A 24,198-nucleotide genomic window follows, 5' to 3' on the forward strand; every position below is an offset into this window, starting at 1 on the left:
ACTCTGGGAAACCTAGGCAGAACCACATGGAGGTCCTCTTCATTACCAGCCTGCTTAAGCTGAAGTGGTGTGCATATCAAAACAGGCTGTTCCAACCAGCTGCAGAGAGGACAAGGAAGTATGTATGTCCCAAGTGCCTACTGCTGAGCTGGCCTGAGTTTCAGCCATGGTAACAGCTACTGGTCCTGCTGCTAGTAGAGAAGGAAGGTGCCTCTGAAGGGAAAGTCAACCAGGCCATCTTCAAGGGAATAGGCTGTAGATTGTGCTCTGATGGAAGGAAAAAACCCAAAGTACAAAATGGCTGGATCTCCTGTACGAGGAGAGCCTAGCACCCCAACTGCATGAAAAGAGGGACCAGAGAGAGACTTCTAGGCCTGCTTCTTTATGGATTTTCTTCTACGTTATTAATTCCATGAGTGGAATTCATAAGACACAAGAGTGGAAGACACAAGAGAGACCCAGACAAATCCATATGAGTACTTCATGTGCCAGAAACATGTCTGATTAGTGCTCTGCGATCTTATTCAGACACTTCTTCTCACTGCCCCCCAAATGGAAAAGAGTCGGGGAGATCCTTAGTAATGACTCCTCCCGTCTAGGCCAGGATAGGCCAATGAGCACCAAAGTGCAATTTGGACTCACATTTCTCATTTTTACCACCCAACGGTTGTAATCCCCCCCACCCCCTGCCACACCCCTCCCAGCCAGCAACCCTGTCAAGTCTGTATAAGCAGCTTTCGTGAGATAGTGTGGTATAGCAGAAATCACCAGGGGGTGGTGTCAGGAAGCCTGGGTTCTAGTCCTGGCTCTACCTGTAACTGACTGTTTGGACTTCTGTAAGATCTAAGGTAATAACAATAGCTGATGCTTATTGAACACTCACTTATGTGCCACATACTGTTCTAAGCACTTCACTCATATGATATCATTTGTTCTCATGAGAACAATACAGTTGTTGGCCCATTTTGAGGTGAAATAACTAGAGGGAAATTACTTGCCCACAGCCAGTAGGCAGCAGTACAAGTACTCAGATCAGTATCTGTCTGACTTCAAGATTCTTCAGATATATATTGGTCCTGCATTCCTAAATGACTTCCTCTGTCCTTAATGAACAAAGGAAAGGTCTGATAGTTGAACAGTACTCATTTGGCATAGGGAAATGAAGTGTTACTAGAATACCAGCACCTAAGGCCTTCCACGTAACCACTGAGGGACCCATTGTGGCAACATGTACATAGACAGGGCCAGTGGGGAGGTTAGCTGGGCAGTGGATCTGCCCAACAAAGACGGTCTCTTGGCGTTGACTTGTCCTCCTGCTTTTCTTTCCTTGATTTCACTGGAATGGTGTGAATGATTTTCCTGCTTCTCTTTGTATCTGTAAATACACCTTCTCCCAGAGTTTACTGTATGTGTTCAGGTTCTCAGTGGCCTTTTCTTTTCTTTTCTTTTCTGGCCATTTGTTTTCTAGGCCTTATTCCGGACAGTTGCCATGATGGTGCCAGATTATGCCCTCATTGGGGAAATTTCCCTCTATTCCATGGGGTTTCTGGACTCCAGAAGGTATGTGATATTGGCTTTCCAGTAGGTTCTAAAGGTCCTGAAAGAGTGCCTTTTGTGTGGTGGATTCAAGTTAGGTTGCCCATTGGAAGAAAAAAAGAAACAAGAAATGGACTTTGGCTCCCTCATTGATGTGACAGCAACTTAGCCCTGGCATTGGTCCTGACCAGGAAATGGTCCAAATTCCCAAGAAAGAGCCTCCTCTCTCTTTATATATACGTGGACTTCTGCTAAAGAAATCGGCCACTCATCTTCTCTTTATCCCAACCCTGTGTACACACACACACACACACGCACACACAGCTTAAGGCAAGACTTTAAAACATGAAATTATTCCAAGATTAAAGAGGAAATTTTTAATATGATTTAGAATTAACATTGTCAACAGCATAACATTTATTGACTTTAAATGTTTTTTAATGTTTATTTTATTTTTGAGAGAGAGAGAGACGCAGAGTGTGAGCAGGGAAGGGGCAGAGAGGGAGGGAGACACAGTATCTGAAGAAGACTCCAGGCTCTGAGCTGTCAGCACAGAGGCCAATGCAGGGCTCGAACCCACGAACTGTGAGATCGTGACCTGAGCCGAAGTCAGGCACTTAACTGACTGAGCCACCCAGGCTCCCCCGTTTATTGACTTTAATGGATATGGGAAAAAATTGTTAGGTTATAGAAGTGAAAAAAGCAAGTTTCTTCTCAGTGACCCTGAGTTCCATTCTCCAGGGGTTAATATTGTTGATAGTTTGATGTTTCTTCCAAAATGTGTGTTTGTGCATGTGTGTGTGTGCTCATATATTCACATATACACATAAAAGTATATACCCATACAATTTCTTGTATAGTAGGTTGTATACACATGTGTGTATGCTTACTCTTTTTCCTCCAAACTTTGAAAGATAACTCTTCCTTAGCTCATCCTGGTAACTGTTAAAAGGACTTCAGATGATGGGGCTTCTCCATCAAGTCCATGAATAGGTCTGGTTTCTGAAGGGACAGGATACAGGGATGTTGGGAATGTCTGATGAGCAGGAGCTGGTCCTCTCTGGCGGTCTGCAGACATGTCTCTGCCCTCCCAGTCTCGCCCAGAAAATTGTCGCAACCTACCGTCTGTGCTCGGAGCAGCTGTCCTCACAGCATCACTATGACTATGGCATGCGCGCAGTCAAGTCTGTGCTCACTGCTGCTGGCAACCTGAAGCTCAAGTATCCCGAGGAGGATGAGAGTGTCCTGTTGCTCCGGGCCTTGCTTGATGTCAACCTGGCCAAGTTCTTGGCTCAAGATGTCCCTCTGTTTCAGGTATGCAGTGCTTTGGGACCTTGGCCAAGTGCTGGGACTCAGTTTTTCAAGATGAACTATTTCTCTGGCACCCTCTCCATCTCCAGCCAGCACTCCCACTACCAGATACCCTCCCCCAAAAGTTAGATAATGTGATAGCACTATCCCTGTCTAGTTCCTGGTTTAAAAATTTTTAAATGTTTTTATTATTTATTTTTGTGAAGGGGTGGGAGGGTTAGAGAGTGAGGAAGACACAGAATCCCAAGCAGGCTCCAGGCTCAGAGCTGGCAGCCCAGAGCCCGACATGGGGCTCAAATCATGAACCGTGAGACCATGACCTTAGCCCAAGTCGGATGCCCAACTGTCTGAGCCACCCAGGCTCCCCTAGTTCCTGATTTTAATAAAAATGATTTCACTGATAGAATAATATCTGCCATTGGTTTGGGGTAGGTTTTTTTTTTAACCAAATGTAGTTTTCCTTTGTAATTATTCTAATTCCTCTCTTCCTTATCAGGCTGTGAGATCCATAGAGACAGAAATTATGACTATCTAATTCATTCCTAGTACAATAACTAGAAGATAATACAGACATATTAAATATTTGAGGGCTTTTTAAATTATTTGGGAGGGAAATCATATTTTACAGATTGTGTTGGAATTTGCAATTGTGGATGAGTTTTGGCATAGAAAAATGAGGTTTGGAATTTTACAAAGACTTCTGCTGTCTGTGAATCTCATTTTCAGAAAATGTCGAGGTCATACCCCCCTGAACAATTCACCCTTTCCATCTTCTCTTGAATTCTTGTTAACAGGGAATTATATCAGATTTGTTTCCTGGAGTTGTTCTTCCAAAGCCAGACTATGAAGTTTTTATGGAAGTGCTGAATGAGAACATCAAAAAGATGAAACTCCAGCCGGTACCTTGGTTTATTGGGAAAATTATCCAGGTTGGTTCCCTGTATCTATATGAGAATGCACGTGTTTTTCTATTCGCTGAAGTCAGGAATTAGAATTGTGGTTGATTGGAGCAGAGTGATGGCAACCACAGGAGCCAAAATAGAAATGGAAGTGCCTTCAGGTCTCATTTCCAGGAATTGAAGTTAAAATCCAATGTTTTTCCTCTGACCATCTTCTTTGGGGTTCCTTTTTTTAAATTTGGGGATGAAACAAAACCTTTGGGGGCACTGGGCTTGAACTAGTCAGGACTTTATCAATTTCCAGTGACAGAAACCCAACTCAAACTGCCTTAGTCAACAAAAGGGAGTCTGTTCACTTACCTAACTTGAAAAACCCAGATGTGTGTTGGCCTTAGGAACAGCAGGATCCAGGAAACTTTCTCTTCATTTCGGGGCTCTGTCTCTGAGTTAAAACTTCATTCTTAGTTGGGTTTCCAGCAGCCTCAGACTTAGATCGTCCCAGGTTCAAGCCCAGAAGAAAAAAGAGCATTGCTCTCCAAATGGCTTCAGTAAAGGTCTCAGGATTAACTTTGAATTGTGCTGGTAAAGTCACAAAACCACCCTGGAATCACTTACAAGGAAGATCATTTATATTTTGCAGCATGGGCCTGGCTTGGAAAATACCTTTTATCTGTTGAGAGTTCTAATCAAGTCAGAACTGCATTTAGGCCTCAAAAAAGGAAGTTTCCAATTGAAGTGCAGGGTGCTAAGATGACTGCTGTTTCCCTTTCCCCTTTAAAAGCAAATAGAGGGGTACCTGGGTAGCTCAGTTTGTTGAGGGTCAGATTCTTGATTTCATCCCAGGCCATGATCTCATGGTTTGATTCATGAGATCAAGCCCCAAGTAAGGTTCTGGACTGACAGTGAAGAATCTGCTTGGAATTCTCTTTCCCTCTCCCTCTCCCTCTCCCTCCCTCTCTCTCTCTCTCTCTGTGTGTCTCTCTGCCCCTCCCCAGCTCACACACAAACACACTCTTTTCTCTCTTTTTTTTTTTAAGTTTTTTAAAGTGTTTATTCTTGAAAGAGAGAGAGAGACAGAGCATGAGTAGGGGAGGGGCAGAGAGAGAGAGAGGGACACAGAATCTGAAACAGGCTCCAGGCTCAGAGCTGTCCACACAGAGCCCAACACGGGGCTCAAACTCACGAGCTTGAGATTATGACCTGAGCCGAAGTTGGATGCTTAACTGACTGAGTCACCCAGGTGCCCCTCCCTTTCTCTTAAAATAAATAAATAAACATTAAAAAAATGAAAAATAGAAGCAAATAGAAATGGCCTAATGAAAAAAATTCAGGCATTAAACTTAGACAGTCACGTGTGCAAATCATGGCTTCACCACTGATGAGTGTAGGCAAGTTATGTAACCTCTCTGGGGCTCAGCATTCCTACCACTAGAAGGTAGTTCATGATACCTGAGTGCATTAAATGAAATAATTCATGTAAGTCACTTGATGCTTAACCCATGGGTAGGTGCAGAGCAAATAGAAGGTCCCATTCCTTAAATATATGAGACATACACATGTATTTATTTACCCCAAAGGTATTTAAACTACAAATCATAAAAAGGACCACAGTTCACCAGGGGTTGAAGGGACTATGGAAATCCCCTTTTAGTCCCTCGTTCCTCACTGACATCTGACTGACTTGTAGCTCTGGAAGGTTTGCAATGATTAACTGTTTATATGTCTCCTCCCAGATCTACGAGATGATGCTGGTGAGACATGGCTATATGATTGTTGGAGACCCCATGGGAGGCAAGACCTGTGCTTATAAAGTGTTGGCTGCAGCTCTGGGTGATTTATACGCAGGTAAAGCTCACATCCCTGGCTTCCTGGGAGCACAGAACTCCCCAGTCAGTTGGCTGGCTCCATGGAGATAATGCCAGGCTATTAGTTTTGCCATCCCTGGATTGTGACATCAGAGCCAGAAATAGCACATGGCACACAGATGTCTGCAGGCAGAAAATAAAGGGGGGTGGGGTGGGAGCTTCTAACAGGAATTTTATATGCCTGTCATTAAGTGCAGGAATTTTCTCAGATTTCTCAAATGCTGAATAGGGGCTTCTCCAAAGGTTTCCCAATGAGAGAGAGAAACTCCTATCAGTGTCCTAAACAAATTATTTTAAAAGCTGATTATTGCATGGTTTCTTTTCTTCTCCTTTTTTCCTTTTTTCCTTTTTTCCTTTTATCCCTTTCCCCCTTCTCTTTCCTTTGCTTCCCTTTCCCTTTTTTTCCCTTTTTTTCTCCTCCCTACCTTCTTTCCCTGCTTCTTTCCTTTCCCTCTTCCCCTTCCTTACTTCTATTTAATGTAGAACATAAGACCTCAGACTTTTGAGTCAGATCCAGACCTTGGACCGGTGATTAAACCTCTCTCAGCCTCTACTTTTTCAGCTGTGAAATGGGATTGTTGCGCAAATTAAGTGAGATTATGCAGGAAAGTAATCCAGCACAGTTTCTGATCAACAAATGGAAACTGTGTTTATTGCCAGAGAAAGAGTTTTGGGGTTTTTTTCTTTTATAAAACGTAAGCCTATGGTTTTGAAAAACAATGCCTTGTATTTATACAATCCCTTCCAGTACTTCAACATATTTTTTTCTTTTTGTAACATTTTTATGTTTATTTTTGAGAGAGAGAGAGAGATAATGAATGAGAGAATGAACTGGGGAGAGGGAGAGAGGGAATCCCAAGCAGGCTCCACGCTGTCAGCACAGAGCCTGACATGGGGCTCAATCCCACAAACCATGAGATCATGACCCGAGCTGAAATCAAGAGTTGGCTGCTTAACTGACTGACATTTTTTTCTAATAATTTTTGATGATTGAGTTGCTGTTGGATTTTTGAGGCTTTTGTTTTGGGGACTAACTTGGCCCTAGTAACTAATTAGGGCCTAGTAACTAAGCATTTCAAACTTACTATTTTCAACATTTGAATACAGTTTAGGAAACTAAATGAGAAAAGAGGCTATCCCATCGTTTTTGCCTTGGGATTCTGCAGAAACGGTTCTTTATTTAGCTCATGGTTCAAGCATTCCAACTTTTCCTTACTTTGAAGGATCATATAAAAGTGTGATTATTTTCTGTTATTGAATGCATCTGATGTGCCATCTATCAGCCTGTGTATTCCTGTTGGGTCCTTGTACTCTCATGGTGTGAATTTCTCAGCGGATACTTGCTGAGCAGCTAAAGAAGAGGTGTCAGGGCTAAACTAGTCCTTCAGATAGAGAAAAGAAAAGTAGTCAATATTTTCCAGAATCATTTACATGTCTGCTATTCCTTCATTTCAAGTCAAAGCCAAGGTTCTTAGGGTAGCTGTGAGAGTCAGGTACATAAAGACACTTGATAACATGGACCTCTCTCCCTTACTGCTTGAGTTCATTTAGACCCAGACAGATTTCTTTAGATCTGACCAGAACATTTGCCCTGTTTGAAATGAGACTCAGAAGAAAATTTGGTGAGAAACTAGTGGGCATAATAACCTAATAATTTAAGTCATTGCCCATCCAGATATCCTAACCTTTATAAGAACTGAGTACAAATTTTATAAGGACTCTGCATGGATGACATAATCATAAAGGTTGGTTGGCCTTTGAGGTGGCATTGTCTCTTGTCTAATGTTCTGGTCTCTCCAGAGCCTTTGTAACTCATGTTGAACCTTCTTGCTCAGCCAAAGAGATGGAAGAATTTGCTGTGGAGTATTTGATCATCAACCCCAAGGCCATCACCATGGGGCAGCTCTATGGGTGCTTTGACCAAGTGAGCCATGAATGGACAGATGGTGTCCTAGCCAATGTTTTCCGGGAGCAAGCATCTTCAATGTCTGATGAACGCAAATGGATTATATTTGATGGGCCAGTAGATGCTGTTTGGATCGAAAATATGAACACAGTTCTGGATGACAATAAAAAGGTACCTACTGAGTCTCATATCTCTTTTATATAGGTAGGTTATAAATTCTCTTTTTCAAGTGAGTAATTGACCCAAACTATATTATACATACATTTGTTACATGAAGAATAAATGCCCCACAAGAAATTTAAGTTTATGAATTATGCTTTTATTTGTACTTGTGGGTAAGCTCTGTCTGTTTAGGGATAATGTTGCATCATGGTTAAAAGCATTGGTGTTGGCATCATATTGGACCACTAGCTCTACAACTGAGCTTTTGTACTGGGCAAGTCACATAACTTCTCTGAATCTCAATTTCCACATTTGTAAAAAGGTAGTAATAAAATAGGGATATTGACAATTAAATAAGATAGCATGCACAAAGTCACTGATATATGGAATGTATTTGGTTATCCATTACGGTGTTTTTAAAGACTTAAAATAGCCATTTACTTTGCTCATGATATTGTGGATTAGAAATTTTGGAAGGGGTCGGCTGGGCTCAGCTAATCATTGTGATGTCAGCTAGGGCAGCCATGGATGGAGGATCCACAACCAAGGTGGCTTCCTCACTCAGTGTCTGGGGCTCATTCCTCCTTGGCCTGTCTCTCTCTGTCTTTCTTTCTCTTCAGATGACATCTCATCCTCCAAGCATCTCCACATGTGTCAGGTGTCTCACTTAGTGGTCTTGGGTAGTGATAGTTCTTACATGGTGGTTAATTTTCCAAAAGGCAGGAAGTGAAAGTTTCCAGGAAATTAAGAGCTGTGCTTGGAACTGGCATAGCATCACTTTCTCTGAATTCTAGCAGTTGAAGAAGTCACTGGGCCTACTCAGATTCAAGGGAGTGGAGAAAGAGACTCCACTTCTTGATGGAGCAGGGCAAGGTCACATTGCAACAGCATTCATGTGATGAAAGCTACTGCTACAGCAGTCTTTGGAAAATATATTCTGCCACAGTTAGCGTATTGGCTAAAGACTTGGACTCTGGAGCCAGACAGGCTGTGTTCAAATCCTGCATAGCCGCTTACCAGTTGTATAAACTCAGGCAAGCTATTTAGTCTCTCTGTGTCTCAGCTGTATCATCTGTAAAAGGGGACTGTTAATTAGGAAGATTAGATAAGTTAATATTTTCAAAATGCTTCTGATAGCACCTAGCATATAATAAGTGCTATTTTACTATATGTTAAAATGAAATAAAAATTTTTTAATATAGCTAAATGGATTTATTTATTTTTTTGTATTTGAATCACTTTCAAATTATGTTTTTTTTAATATATGAAATTTATTGTCAAATTGGTTTCCATACAACACCTAGTGCTCATCCCAAAAGATGCCCTCTTCAATACCCATCACCTACCCTCCCCTCCCTCCCACCCCCCATCAATCCTCAGTTTGTTCTCAGTTTTTAAGAGTCTCTTATGCTTTGGCTCTCTCCCACTCTAACCTCTTTTTTTTTTCCTTCCCCTCCCCCCATGGCTTTCTGTTAAGTTTCTCAGGATCCACATAAAAGTGAAAACATATGGTATCTGTCTTTCTCTGTATGGCTTATTTCACTTAGCATCACACTCTCCAGTTCCATCCACGTTGCTACAAAGGGCCATTATTTCATTCTTTCTCATTGCCACGTAGTACTCCATTGTGTATATAAACCACAATTTCTTTATCCATTCATCAGTTGATGGACATTTAGGCTCTTGCCACAATTTGGCTATTGTTGAGAGTGCTGCTATAAACATTGGGGTACAAGTGCCCCTATGCATCAGTACTCCTGTATCCCTTGGGTAAATTCCTAGCAGTGCTACTGCTGGGTCATAGGATAGGTCTATTTTTAATTTTTTGAGGAACCTCTGCACTGTTTTCCAGAGTGGCTGCACCAGTTTGCATTCCCACCAACAGTGCAAGAGGGTTCCCATTTCTCCACATCTTCACCAGCATTTATAGTTCATTTTGACCACTCTGACTGGCGTGAGGTGATACCTGAGTGTGGTTTTGACTTGTATTTCCCTGATGAGGAGCGACGTTGAGCATCTTTTCATGTGCCTGTTGGCCATCTGGATGTCTTCTTTAGAGAAGTGTCTATTCATGTTTTCTGCCCATTTCTTCACTGGATTATTTGTTTTTCGGGTGTAGAGTTTGGTGAGTTCTTTATAGATTTTGGATACTAGCCCTTTGTCTGATATGTCATTTGCAAATATCTTTTCCCATTCTGTTGGTTGCCTTTTAGTTTTGTTGATTGTTTCCTTTGCTGTGCAGGAGCTTTTTATCTTCATGAAGTCCCAATAGTTCATTTTTGCTTTTAATTCCCTTGCCTTTGGGGATGTGTCAAGTAAGAAATTGCTGTGGCTGAGGTCAGAGAGGTTTTTCCCTGCTTTCTCCTCTAGGGTTTTGATGGTTTCCTGTCTCACATTCAGGTCCTTTATCCATTTTGAGTTTGTTTTTGTGAATGGCGTAAGAGAGTGGTCTAGTTTCATTCTTCTGCATGTTGCTGTCCAGTTCTCCCAGCACCATTTGTTAAAGAGACTGTCTTTTTTTCCATTGGATATTCTTTCCTGCTTTGTCAAAGATGCGTTGGCCATACTTTTGTGGGTCTAGTTCTGGGGTTTCTATTCTATTCCATTGGTCTATGTGTCTGTTTTTGTGCCAATACCATGCTGTCTTGATGATTACAGCTTTGTAGTAGAGGCTAAAGTCTGGGATTGTGATGCCTCCCGCTTTGGTCTTCTTCAAAATTACTTTGGCTATTCGGGGCCTTTTGTGGTTCCATATGAATTTTAGGATTGCTTGTTCTAGCTTTGAGAAGAATGCTGGTGCAATTTTGATTGGGATTGCATTGAATGTGTAGATAGCTTTGGGTAGTGTTGACATTTTAATAATATTTATTCTTCCAACCCACAAGCACGGAATGTTTTTCCATTTCTTTATATCTTCTTCAATTTCCTTCATAAGCTTTCTATAGTTTTCAGCATACAGATCTTTTACATCTTTGGTTAGATTTATTCCTAGGTATTTTATGCTTCTTGGTGCAATTGTGAATGGGATCAGTTTCTTTATTTGTCTTTCTGTTGCTTCATTATTAGTGTATAAGAACACAACTGATTTCTGTACATTGATTTTGTATCCTGCAACTTTGCTGATTTCATGTATCAGTTCTAGCAGACTTTTGGTGGAGTCTATCGGGTTTTCCATGTATAATATCATGTCATCTGCAAAAAGCGAAAGCTTGACTTCATCTTTGCCAATTTTGATGCCTTTGATTTCCTTTTGTTGTCTGATTGCTGATGCTAGCACGTCCAACACTATGCTAAACAACAGCGGTGAGAGTGGACATCCCTGTCGTGTTCCTGATCTCAGGGAAAAAGCTCTCAGTTTTTCCCCATTGAGGATGATGTTAGCTGTGGGCTTTTCATAAATGGTTTTTATGATCTTTAAGTATGTCCCTTCTATCCTTACTTTCTCAAGGGTTTTTATTAAGAAAGGATGCTGAATTTTGTCAAATGCCTTTTCTGCATCGATTGACAGGATCATATGGTTCTTATCTTTTCTTTTATTAATGTGATGTATCAGGTTGATTGATTTGCGAATGCTGAACCAGCCCTGCATCCCAGGAATGAATCCCCTTTGATCGTGGTGAATAATTCTTTTTATATGCTGTTGAATTCGATTTGCTAGTATCTTATTGAGAATTTTTGCATCCATATTCATCAGGGATATTGGCCTATAGTTCTCTTTTTTTACTGGGTCTCTCTGTGGTTTAGGAATCAAAGTAATACTGGCTTCATAGAATGAGTCTGGAAGTTTTCCTTCCCTTTTTGTTTTTTTGGTATAGCTTGAGAAGGATAGGTATTATCTCTGCTTTAAACGTCTGGTAGAACTCCCCTGGGAAGCCATCTGGTCCTGGACTCATTTGTTGGGAGACTTTTGATAACTGATTCAATTTCTTCACTGGTTATGGGTCTGTTCAAGCTTTCTATTTCCTCCTGATTGAGTTTTGGAAGCGTGTGTGTGTTTAGGAATTTGTCCATTTCTTCCAGGTTGTCCAATTTGTTGGCATATAATTTTTCCTAGTATTCCCTGATAATTGCTTGTATTTCTGAGGGATTGGTTGTAATAATGTCATTTTCATTCATGATTTTATCTATTTGGGTCATCTCCCTTTTCTTTTTGAGAAGTCTGGCTAGAGGTTTGTCAATTTTGTTTATTTTTTCAAAAAACCAACTCTTGGTTTCATTGATATGCTCTACAGTTTTTTTAGATTCAATATTGTTTATTTCTGCTCTGATCTTTATTATTTCTCTTCTTCTGCTGGGTTTGGGGTGTCTTTGCTGCCCTGCTTTTATTTCCTTTAGGTGTGCTGTTAGATTTTGTATTTGGGATTTTTCTTGTTTCTTGAGATAGGCCTGGATTGCAATGTATTTTCCTCTCAGGACTGCCTTCGCTGCATCCCAAAGCATTTGGATTGTTGTATTTTCATTTTCATTTATTTCCATATATTTTTTTAATGTCTTCTCTAATTGCCTGGTTGACCCATTCCTTCTTTAGTAGGGTGTTCTTTAACCTCCATGCTTTTCAAGGTTTTCCAGACTTTTTCCTGTGGTTGATTTCAAGCTTCATCGCATTGTGGTCTGAAAGTATGCATGGTATGATGTCAATTCTTGTATACTTATGAAGGGCTATTTTGTGACCCAGTATGTGATCTATCTTGGAGAATGTTCCATGTGCACTCGAGAAGAAAGTATATTCTGTTGCTTTGGGATGCAGAGTTCTAAATATATCTGTCAAGTCCATCTGATCCAATGTATCATTCAGGGCCCTTGTTTCTTTATTGACCGTGTGTCTAGATGATCTATCCATTGTTGTAAGTGGGGTATTAAAGTCCCCTGCAATTACCACATTCTTGTCAATAAGGTTGCTTATGTTTGTGAGTAATTGCTTTATATATTTGGGGGCTCCTGTATTCGGCGCATAGACATTTATAATTGTTAGTTCTTCTTCATGGATAGACACTGTAATTATTATATAATGCCCTTCTTCATCTCTTGTAACAGCCTTTAAAGTCTAGTTTGTCTGATATAAGTATGGATACTCCAGCTTTCTTTTGACTTCCAGTAGCATGATAGTTCTTCATACCCTCACTTTCAATCTGAAGGTGTCCTCAGGTCTAAAATGAGTCTCTTGTAGACAGCAAATATATGGGTCTTGTTTTTTTATCCATCCTGATACCCTATGTCTTTTGACTGCAGCATTTAGTCCATTTACATTCAGTGTTATTATAGAAAGATATGGGTTTAGAGTCATTGTGATGTCTGTAGGTTTCATGCTTGTAGCGATGTCTCTGGTACTTTGTCTCACAGGATCCCCCTTAGGATCTCTTGTAGGGCTGGTTTAGTGGTGATGAAAAATGAAATGAAATTTATCACCATTTTAAGGAAGTTTCTATACTGAATATATGATTATGGAATCAAAATATACTTTCCTACTACATTTAAATTTCACAAGACTATGAGTGAGTCATGCTCAATGGAAGGCCTAATTATCCAAATTACACACATACGCTAATTATAATATGTGCATAATTTTGATTACATAACATATAAAAATTGAAATGTTTTATTATATTATATAGGCTATGTGATATAAACTAATTGTACAAATGTATTTGTTGGTTTTGAGATAAGAAGTATAAAGAGTTATAAACCATGAATTCCTGATGGCTCTTCCTGTCACTGGGTGTAAATCAAACTACCGTCAGAGGTATGGGTCTCTTTTACTTTTCTTGATATTCGGGGATGATACTGCTGGTGGTGTCAGCCCCATAATGGCTATTGACCTTCTTGGGATGCATGTAGTGACCTGATTCTAGTGACCTGTTTCCAGGTGTGGGCCAAGTAATGTACAAAGAACTTTTTAAGCACAACTTTGAATGAACAGGAGGGAGTAATGGGGTTTCCTCTTTGCCACTGAGAGACCGAAGCCTCAGGCAATCTTGTGACTTAAAGATCTCACTTGAACCCATGTTGGCAAATAGGAAGTACCACTTCTTTGTACGTACACTGAGTCTTCCCTGTGTGTTTGAACTACTTTCTACAGGGACATATCCTCTAAACACTAGGATTTCCAATGGTCTTTCCTTCCCTTCCAGAAAGGATTTGTGGAGATGTTCTTGTCCCTGTAGACTTACACCAGTCCATGGGAGATCCCAAAAGGAGTCCTTCATGGGAAACTTGAGCAAATAAAACAGGAGAAAGGTGTGCAGTTACATCTATATTAAATGCTAAGGAAGGAACCATGAAACTTGATGTAGTCTGATAACTTCTTGATCCTTCATCTAAGGCTGCAATTCATTGACTCTCTGACCTCACTGTTTAAAATCACCTGGCCCTGGCTGAGCATTTTCCAGCCTCCTCTTCTACTTAATTATTTTCCAAAGCACTTTCATCATGTTATATGCTATGTATTTTATCATCTGTTTCCTCCCAGCAGAATGTAAATCCCAAGAGCACAGGGATTTTTGTCTGTTTTATTCTACATATCTAGAACAGTGCCTGATGCATATAGTTAGTGCTCAAGAAGTACTGAATGAATTTAAACCATCTCTGTCTCCACTGAAGCCTTTCACTTGCAGATAGAATTTAACCCCTTTGCCTGCCCTCCACTCCTCTGCTTTGCCCTTTCAGCTGTGTTTAATGAGTGGAGAGATTATCCAAATGAGCCCCAAGATGAGTCTGATCTTCGAGCCAGCGGATCTGGAGCAGGCCTCGCCAGCCACTGTAAGCAGGTCAGTCAGCCTCATACTGGCACCCTGAGGGAATTGTATGTATATACCCATCTTCTTTATCCATTCATCTATGAATTGCTTCCACAATATGGCTATTGTAAATAATGGTGCAATATGCATAGGGGTGCATGTATCCCTTTGAATTAGTGTTTTTGTAACAAACTGTAATATTTATATATCACTCAAAATAAATAAATTATACTGACCTAGAACTCTATGGATAAATCTTATTAACTATAAAATCTTAGCAATGTTATGTATAAAAATAAGCACACAATAGTATATATAGTGCAGTGTCTCCATTTAAACTGCTAAAAACAACTAACATAAATAAATTTACATTATAGGAACATATAGAAATACTATAAAACTATATAAGAAAGAAAGAAATCAAGAGACAGGTGACCATGAAATTCAAGATAATGAGTTACATCAGGTGGAGAAAGCCATGGGTATAGGATAAGGGAGACCAAAAGGGTTAGATGAAAGTTATTGTCAAGATCCTAGCTTCTGTCTGGGTGGTGGGTTCATGGATACTCATTAAATTATTGAAAACCCTTAACTAAGAAATAAGAAAGGCCCTGCATGGGCTACTGATAGTGTGCCAAGGATGACAATGAATCCAATCCTGTGCACCTGAGGTTCATACAAAAATAAAGTCAGCCCACATTCCCAAAGGCAATGTCAGGGAGTAGAAAGAGCAATGGCAAATTAGACCAACTTGGTCTTCCACCCTGGCCATGTCAATATCTAGCTGTATGGCCTCTTCCAAGTCACTTAGCCTCTCTGAGCCAGTTTCCTCATGTCTTAAAACATGACCATAAAGATATCCTTAAAGATAAAGGTCATTAGGACATAGCATAGTGCCTGACATGCAGTAGATGCTCAATAAATGGCAGCCATATTTTAATGGGGGAAAAAAACATGTACTACATAAAATATCAGTACTTATTAATGCTAATGATAATAGTTTCCATTGATTACGAGTTTTCTATATCCTGGAAATGGCACTGAATTATTTGTTGGCATTTTCTTATTTAACCACTATAACAGCCATATGAACTATGTATTTTTTGTTTCTTGATTTATAGACAAGGATGAAGAATTTCAGAGATAGTAAAGAAAGCTTGCCCAAGGCCACTCAGATAGTAGAATCTGGGGCTGGGATTTGAACCCAGGTCTCTCTTATTCCCAAGACCAAGCTGTTATCACTGGTCCCCATCCTTTGCTGACAAAATCTGGGCACCTTCCTTTTGGCCTAGAGCAGGCAAGGGTCTGTGCTCCACCCCAAGCTACAGCCCCTTACCTTGCCATGACTGCCTACATTTACCTCGCCCCTGCGTGCTTGGGAGCCTAGATGTGGACCAGGCTGGTTCTCTCTTTGTGCTTGCCAGGTGTGGGATGATCTACATGGAGCCCCATCAACTAGGCTGGAAGCCCTTGAAGGACTCTTATATGGACACCCTGCCCACCAGTCTCACTGAGGAGCACAAGGAATTGGTGAGACCATCAGACTCCTTTACTTCCCCTCCCTCCCTGTCTCCCTGCTCCTCATTTCTAAGGCCTTCTAGACACATCTTTACCTTCTAATTCCAGGATGCAAGAACAGGCAGTGGCTTCCCTGCTTGCCTCTAGTTGTCTTCTTTCCTGGCTGCCTGCCATATTTCCAACTTTGTTCTCCATGTGGAGAGGATGGGATATGGTCAATTTCTACTTTTCTTCTACCTTCTCCATCACTCCCCATCTCCTCAGTGGAGAATTCTGATGCTTGAGAACATTCTATAAGGTGGCTGGAATGTCACTCCTTTTCCCATTGCTCCACTAGCAGAAATATCTCTAGAAGTTGCTCTAGAGATAGGCCAGATTAGGAAGAGTTGTGTTTCTCTCTGTACTGCCACTCCCCATCCTGGTGACCTCGACTTCATACCTCTCATATCTAAGGAGCTGGAGCCAGCTTAGAAAAGCTTGTATTGCAGGTACTAAGAGTATATGTCCCCTTCTTCCCTTTCTAAAAGAGGTGTGAACATTCAGGTTAATGGGTACATGAGCACACTCTCAGCCTAGGGAATCAGGAAGGGAGAACCCAAGCTTTTGGTGGCTTTTGTCTTTCCCTGCATTAATAGAATTCTAGGCAAGTTTCTCACCGAAGAAGCCAAGAAAGGTATAGTTGGGCTCTCTTCCTACTGTGGAAATACTCTGATGAGCTATGTAGGATGGCCCCATTCCTGTCACATTTATATGCATGTACCATGTATATAATCACATACTTATACAGATACATGCCCACATGCACATCAAGAGACCAATCTATACAGGTGCACAGGAAGCCTTCAGTGCGACTCCTCAGTGTCCTTAGCACAAAGTCTAACTTCTTATCAGGGCCTCTGAAACCTCAATCTGACCCTGTCGCCTTTCTGAACTCATCACTACCCTCTTCTTCAACTTATTACCCTGCAGCCCTTGTATTTTGTTTCCATTCCTAGAAGACCCCAGGTTTCATCACCTCAAGACTTTCACACCTTTTCTTCCTCTTCCTGGAAATGTTGTCCCATTTTATCTTCTGAGGGATGATTCACCTTCATCATCTCAACATAAAGGCCTCCTCCTCTAAGAAGCCTTCCCTGACCACCCTACTAAGCCCTTCCCATTATTCCCCATTGTAGCATCTTTATTTGTTTCCTGCTAGTACTTTCCATGATTTGTAAGTATTTTATTTATTTCCTTGCTTGTTTAGTTATTTATTTTTTGTCTCCCCTACCCTTCAGTAATTTCTGAGAGGGCAGGAGTCTTGTCTATCTTGTGAGTTGTTTATCCTCAGCACCTACAACACTGTAATTACTAGATACTCAATAAATATTTGTTGGCTGGATGAATATACCACATATTCATGTACACATGTGTACGTATTCATATATATGTTCATGTGTATGTATTCATATATACATATAAATGCATCTATATATTTATATACAGATATATATCAATATATGTATATATATATGTGTGTATATATATATACACATGTATTTATTTAGTGATGACCTATCTACTTCCCAAAAAATGACTTAAGATAATTTACAGTGACAACCACAAATATTTTAACAAAAATGAAAAAATATCCTAAATAAGAGGATAAAGGAAAAATTTTTTGGAAAGAGTAACTGGGGTGAAAAGCAGAGACGAGAATCATTATACCTACAAATAAATACATATATACATACATACATACAGATAATTACTGAAAATCAGCCCTGAACTTAGCTCTGCACTTCCTATGGCCACTTTATACAGGAGTCCAGCCTAAAGTCATTTGAAAATCTTGTTTAGGGTTCCTAATGATTTTATACAAACAAGTCAGATGCCCAGTTTGGGTCCTAAAACTACTTTATGCATCTTGTAGCTGACCCACAGTAGCTCCAAGCCTCTGAGTATCCAGCTCTGGGTAGTAAAATGGGAGGAGTAGGGATGGTCTGTGGGCTGCCTGTCCATTGAGTAGGAAGTTTACGTCAGGGCCCTGGGTACCTTTGGTCCTTTCCCCAATACACCTACATTCAAAAATAATCAGCAACTTTACCAGCATCCCTGGCCTTCCAGAAGTGTACCAAACCCTTAGTCTTAAACTCATTTTTTGATAACATCTTCAAATTTAATTTCTACTTGCAGGTCAATGATATGTTCATGTGGCTTGTCCAGCCCTGCCTGGAGTTTATTCACCTTCAGTGTAAATTTGTGGTCCAAACTTCTCCCATCCACCTTGCTTCCTCAATGATGAGACTGTACTCCTCTCTGCTTGGTACGTGTTACGATGATTCTTGAAGGTGGGGTATATGCGGGATATTTCTTCCTCTTCCCCATCCCTTCTATTCCTGCCCTGTCCATGAGTCACAACGAGACTGGCATTTTAGTCTAGAACAAACAAGCCTTTGGAGTGGAGATAGTAGAATTTAGCGGAAAGAATCCATGTTTGGGGGCTGTAACATTAATCTTAGATTGATTTCCTGGATGTTTTTGTGCAAATTAGCCCATCTTTTCTTGTGTTAGGTTTCTCGTCCACACAATGAGGATAAAAATCTCTGTCTCTCTTTACCTAACTAGGATATCCTGGAGGGAAATGAATTTACATGATACATGTGAATGTATCTGAGAAAAAAAAGATTCTGCAAAAAATAAGACCGGAGATTTTCCTGTGTTAAGAAAACTTATAAAAATCTGATTTCACAAAATACATAGTTACACGGTCAAGAGAACTGATCACATCAGCTACAAAACTAGGGAACTTCTCCAGGACATGAGAAGTACCTAAATCATAGAACCATTTGTTTAAAGGTCCTAGAGAAGTTCCCTGTAACCATCTCATATAAATAAAATTTCATTGAATTCTGTGGGAAATGACAAAGCATGTGTCCATTTGGAGAACTTCTTCCTGGATGACATTTCTTTTTCAGTATCTCACAATATCTCATAATTCAGGCTCAAGATGGATCTTCCCAGAACTTCTGTTACATGTACATTTTCTCAGCTCGTTGCTTCCAAAGGCATTATAGGAACAGATTAAAAAAATGTAATATGGTGAACAATTGAGTGGAGACTTTCTTTGGCTAAATATTATGTGATTTTTCTGAAATTAAAATTACAGGCAATTTCAAAAGCACACTAACTGCATACAATGCTATATATTTGCATCATTAGTTGCAAATTTTGCATATTTTCCCAAGCCCTGTTTCCTGTCCTTGTGTTGTATCTCCTCCAGGAAAAAAGGCATCGCATGAGAAATGGACTCATTGTCCCCAGCGCTGAGTGCCCTAATATCTTGCCTTCCCAGATCTATAGCCATGAGTCCTATCAGGAGTGTTGAAAGACACTCTACTACTAAAAACTGGGGACATGAACACAGACATGTCTGATTTCAGAGCCCTAACTTTTTCCTCTGTCAGTGCTAAAATGCAGGAGTATGGTAACTATGATCAATCAGCAAGGCGTTGAGCTAAGGAATACTAAATACAATTGTTAGCCTTTTATTTTAAAATAATTTCAGGCTTGCAAAAAAATTGCTAAAGGACTATGTTGAGTCACATATCCCTTCACCTAGCTTCCTTTAAAGTTAACATCTTACATAACCAAGGCACAATGATCAAAATGAGAAAATTGAAACTGATACTAAACTATTAACTACACTACAGACTTTATTTGCAGTTCATCAATTTTTCCACAAATGTCCTTTTTCTGTTCTAGGATGCAATTCGGGAGGTCACTTTTTTTTTTTTTAATTGTTGTATCTCATTCGTGTCCTTCAATCTATGACAGCTCCTCAGTCTTTCCTTGCCTTTTTTTTTTTAAATAAACCCAGCATGAGGCTTAAACTCATGACCCCCAAATCGAGTCACATGTTCTACTGACTGAGCCAGCCAGGCACCCCTTTCCTTGTCTTTTATAACTTGGTTACTTGATAAATAATGGTCATTTATTCTATAGAATATCTCTCAATTTAAGAGATATGTTTTCTCATAATTAGATTGGGGTTATGCATTTTCAGTAAGAATACCACGAAAGTGATGATGTATCCTTCTCTGTATATCATCATGGGGCATATGATGTTGCTATATGTTATGACTGGTGAAGGCTCTGGTCAAAGTTAGCTTTGATCAGAGCCACATTTCTCCACTGTAAGAGAAGTGTTACTATGTTTTCCTTCATAATTAATAAGTATTTGGGGGAGGGGAGACAATTTGAAACCATGCAAATATCCTATTTGCTCCTCAAATTTTCACCCACTGATTTTAATATCTATTGGATCTTGCCTACCACGGTTATTATGGCGGCATTTGCCTAATGTTAATTTTCTGTTTCTCTGTGTATTCCTTCTATATTTACTAATTAGAATTCTTCTGTAAGGAAAAACTGTTCTTCCCTATTTCTTTGCTAATTCAGTTATTTGCTGATTAAAGTATGAACTCACAATATTTATTTTATCCTATGGGTTATAATCCAATGCTATAGTTATTTTGTTGCTCAAATGTCTTCAGCCATTGAGAACTCCTTCAGGTTGGTGCCCATGTCCTTTCAAAATTAGAAAAAGTTTTTAAAACTAGCACAAAGAAATATGTGGATAAAGGATCTGGCAGGTGATGGCCACTCAGCCACTATCATTCCCCTCTCCAGAGCCCTCACAGACAAGACCACCCAGCTCACATTGTTTATAGATCTGTATATAAGCAGATATTTGCAGCTTTTCCTGAGGTTCCTTTTTCTTGCTTTTAGATGAAATCAGAAAAATAGACAAGGAGGAAAGTGAATTATTTGAAGGCCCAACAAGCCAACAGATCTTTCTCTGGCTGCAAGGTCTATTCCTCTTTGCCTTGGTGTGGACCGTGGCCGGCACCATCAATGCGGACAGCAGAAAGAAATTTGATCTGTTTTTCCGCAACCTGATCATGGGTATGGATGATAACAATCCAAGGCCCAAAAGCGTCAAACTTACCAAAAACAACATCTTTCCAGAAAGAGGTAATTTAGGACCTGTTTGTTTTGTCTTGCTATAATAATCTGGATCATATGGTTCCAAAATCCAATCAAAATGTGTGGTCCAAGTAAGGGTTTTACAATGGCCAGGTGACATTATGTAGCTTGCCTGAGTGGGTTCAAGGTCTTCAGAGCTGGCCCACATGTGTAAGAGATGGATGGCTCAAAGTCAGGGTCTTATGGGATGTTTTAACTATTGTTTTAATTTAGAAAAGTTGATATAACTTTTTTTCCCCCAAATTACCCATAATTCCATCATTCAAACAGGCTCCAGGAGACAGAATGAGAAATATAGCACATTTGTTTTTCTTATTCCCTTCTAGCCTTATTCTGTGTGTTTACATTCATCGTATTATGTTGATTATGGCGTTAATATTCATAGTAATTTTGTCATTGTAATCTAATTTCATGTTGAAATGTTTCCATTTTTGCCATATATGTTTTCTTCAAAGTGATCACTTTAATGATCTATAAATATTCTATGTGTGACATCATTTACTAAAAGATCAAAAAATTTTTTTCTTTTAAGGGGCTTTCACTATTATTTTTCTTAACACCATAATGATATATAAAATTTATTTTTTAATATTTTACATTTAAACATGTTATTTATTTATTTATTTATTTATTTATTTATTTATTTATTTTTAATATGAAATTTATTGTCAAATTGGTTTCCATACAACACGCAGTGCTCATCCCAACAGGTGCCCTCCTCAATGCCCATCGCCCACTTTCCCCCCCCTCCCACCCCTCCAGTTTATTCTCAGTTTTTAAGAGTCTCTTATGGTTGGGCTCCCTCCCTCTCTCTCTTTTTTTTCCTTCCCCTCCCCCATGGTCTTCTGTTAAGTTAGAAAAAACAGAGAATAGCAGAAAATAAAAATCAGTGGTAATCCAACTACCCACAAATAAACACTTAAAATTTTTTTCTTCAAGTTTTTTTCTATATTTCTGTAACAAAAAGGAGATCATACTATAAACACTTTCCAAATAGCTTTACTTTTTGTGATTATAAAATCGTAGATAAAGGGTGATGAAATAACTTCTAGAGTGATAGTAATGTGTATATTGAGAAAGATTTGGTTTACACAGATATGTGCATTTGTCAAAACTCAGTGAATGTGCACTTAGGATTTGTACATTTCATTGCATGTAAATTTTAGATCAAGAGAAAAAGCATAAACAAATACTGAACAGTGAATGATATAAATGCTGAAGTTTACGGGGAAGTGTATAGATGTTTTACGTTGAAGTCTGTCAAAATATCAGATGGCTTACTTGATGGATGAGCAGGTATATGATAAAACAAGTAAAAACTAATCATAAAGTTTAGGAGAAGGGTATGTAAGTGTTTGCTGTACAGTGTTTTCAGTATTTATGTTTGAAATTTTTCCCAATGATAATAATAAATGAATGAACAAGTAGGGGCCACCCACTGCCCCTGTACACACAGTCCTTCCTCAGCACATGAGGCACACTTTATCTGATATGGTCATCTGTCCCAGTGAACTGCATAGAGGCCCTGGGCCAATCCAATATTTAGATTGTAGTACAATCATTCTGTTTTCTTCCTTCCTTCCTTCCTTCCTTCCTTTCTTTTTCTTTTCTTTTTTCTTTTCTTTTCTTTTCTTTCTCTCTTTCTTTCTTTCTCTTTTCTTTTTTCTTTTCTTCTCTCTTCTTTTCTTTCTCTTCCCCTTCCTTCCTTCTCTCCTCTCCTCCTCCTCGTTTCTCTTTTACTTCTTCTTTGATTTAGAAGATTCTTTTTTATTTTGGTAAAATATGTATAATATAAAAATTTACCATTTTAACCATTTTTAAGTATACAGTTCAGTGGTGTTAAACATCGTTGTGCACCCTTCACCACCATTTATCTCCAGAACTTTTTTCATCTTCCCAAACTAAAACTCCATATTCTGTAAACACTAACTCTCCATTTCTCCCCTCCTTCTGGCTCCCCCACCCCCAGCAACCACCATCCCACTTTCAGTCTCTATAAATCTGACTACTCTAGGTACCTCATTTAAATAGAATCACATAGTATTTGTCCTTTTTTGACAAGTTTATTTCACTTAGTAATAACTTCAAAATTCATCCATGTTGAAGCATGTGTCAGAATTTCCTTCCTTTTTAAGGTTGAATAATACTCTGTTGTGTGTATGTGCCACATTTTGTTCCTTTGTTCACCTGTTGATAAACATTTGAGTTACTCTCATATTTTGACTACTGTGAATAATGCAGATATAAACATGGATGTACAAATATTTATTTGAGTCTCTTGCTTTCATTTCTTTTTGCTATGTGCTCAAAAGTGGAATTTATTTTTTTAAGTTTATTTTGAGAGAGAGAGAGAAAGCACATGCACAAGTGGGGGAGGGGCAAAGAGGGAGAGAGAGAATCCCAAGCAGGCTTTGCACTGTCAGCCCAGAGACTGACGTGGGTCTCAGGCTCACAAACTGTGAGATCATGACCTGAACCGAAACCAGGAGTTTGATGCTTAACTGACTGAGCCGCTCAGGATCCCCTTAAAAGTGGAATTTATAGATCATATAGTAATTCTGTATTTAAGTTTGTGAGGAATTGCCACAATGTTTTTCATAGTACTTGTGCCATCATACATCCCCACCAGCAATGCGCAAGAATTCCAATTTCTTCACATTCTCATGTATTGTTTTGTCTTGTTTTTTAGGAATAGCTATCCTGACGAGTGTGAAGTGCATTCTTGATTTTTTAAGAAAAAATAGGAATAGGTCATATAATAAAAAAGATAAATATTTTTAAAAAGATAACCACAATTAACATTTTGATAACCATCCATTTAGACATTTCCCTGTGCATATATGTGCCTATGGATTTATTTTTGCAAATATGGGATCATTCTGCACTTATTTCCTAGTTATTTTCTAGTTTTTGTTATCATTAACAACACTGTGATGATCAGTATTCCGGTAGCCACCTGCTTGCTTAATCCATGATTATTTTCTTAGGATAATTTCCTAGAATTAAAATAACTGAATCAAGAATCAATAAAATTTTAAAGCTTTGATTGCTAAATTTCCCTTGTGCCTTCCCAATCCATTTCCTGAATAGGTAATCATGCCATCAACAAACAAAAATAGTTTTATTTCTTCCTTCCCAATCTTTTATTTTCTTTTTTGTTGTTGTTTGTTTTTTTTTAGTCTATTGCATAAGCTAAGACTTCCTGTATGATTTATATAGGTATGATTAGAGGGAGCATC

The 24,198-nt window shown here is 39.3% G+C and overlaps 1 protein-coding gene across 1 annotated transcript in view; it reads left to right on the forward strand.

Moving 5' to 3' along the window:
• DNAH3 (dynein axonemal heavy chain 3) overlaps positions 1 to 24,198 on the forward strand; it is a 163,770-nt gene that overhangs the window by 73,059 nt on the left and 66,513 nt on the right. Inside the window, exons 32-40 of the mRNA XM_047087673.1 lie at positions 1,469 to 1,560; positions 2,631 to 2,850; positions 3,642 to 3,776; positions 5,480 to 5,591; positions 7,447 to 7,688; positions 14,343 to 14,443; positions 15,838 to 15,943; positions 18,107 to 18,236; positions 20,702 to 20,947. Coding sequence (XP_046943629.1) covers positions 1,469 to 1,560; positions 2,631 to 2,850; positions 3,642 to 3,776; positions 5,480 to 5,591; positions 7,447 to 7,688; positions 14,343 to 14,443; positions 15,838 to 15,943; positions 18,107 to 18,236; positions 20,702 to 20,947 — 1,384 coding nt within the window. The remainder of the gene's footprint in view (positions 1 to 1,468; positions 1,561 to 2,630; positions 2,851 to 3,641; positions 3,777 to 5,479; positions 5,592 to 7,446; positions 7,689 to 14,342; positions 14,444 to 15,837; positions 15,944 to 18,106; positions 18,237 to 20,701; positions 20,948 to 24,198) is intronic.

This window comes from Lynx rufus, unplaced genomic scaffold (genome assembly GCF_022079265.1).
Source record: "Lynx rufus isolate CCGP_SWC_20201006 ecotype Redwood Valley unplaced genomic scaffold, mLynRuf1.p SCAF_23, whole genome shotgun sequence".
NCBI classification, from domain to species: Eukaryota; Metazoa; Chordata; class Mammalia; order Carnivora; family Felidae; genus Lynx; species Lynx rufus.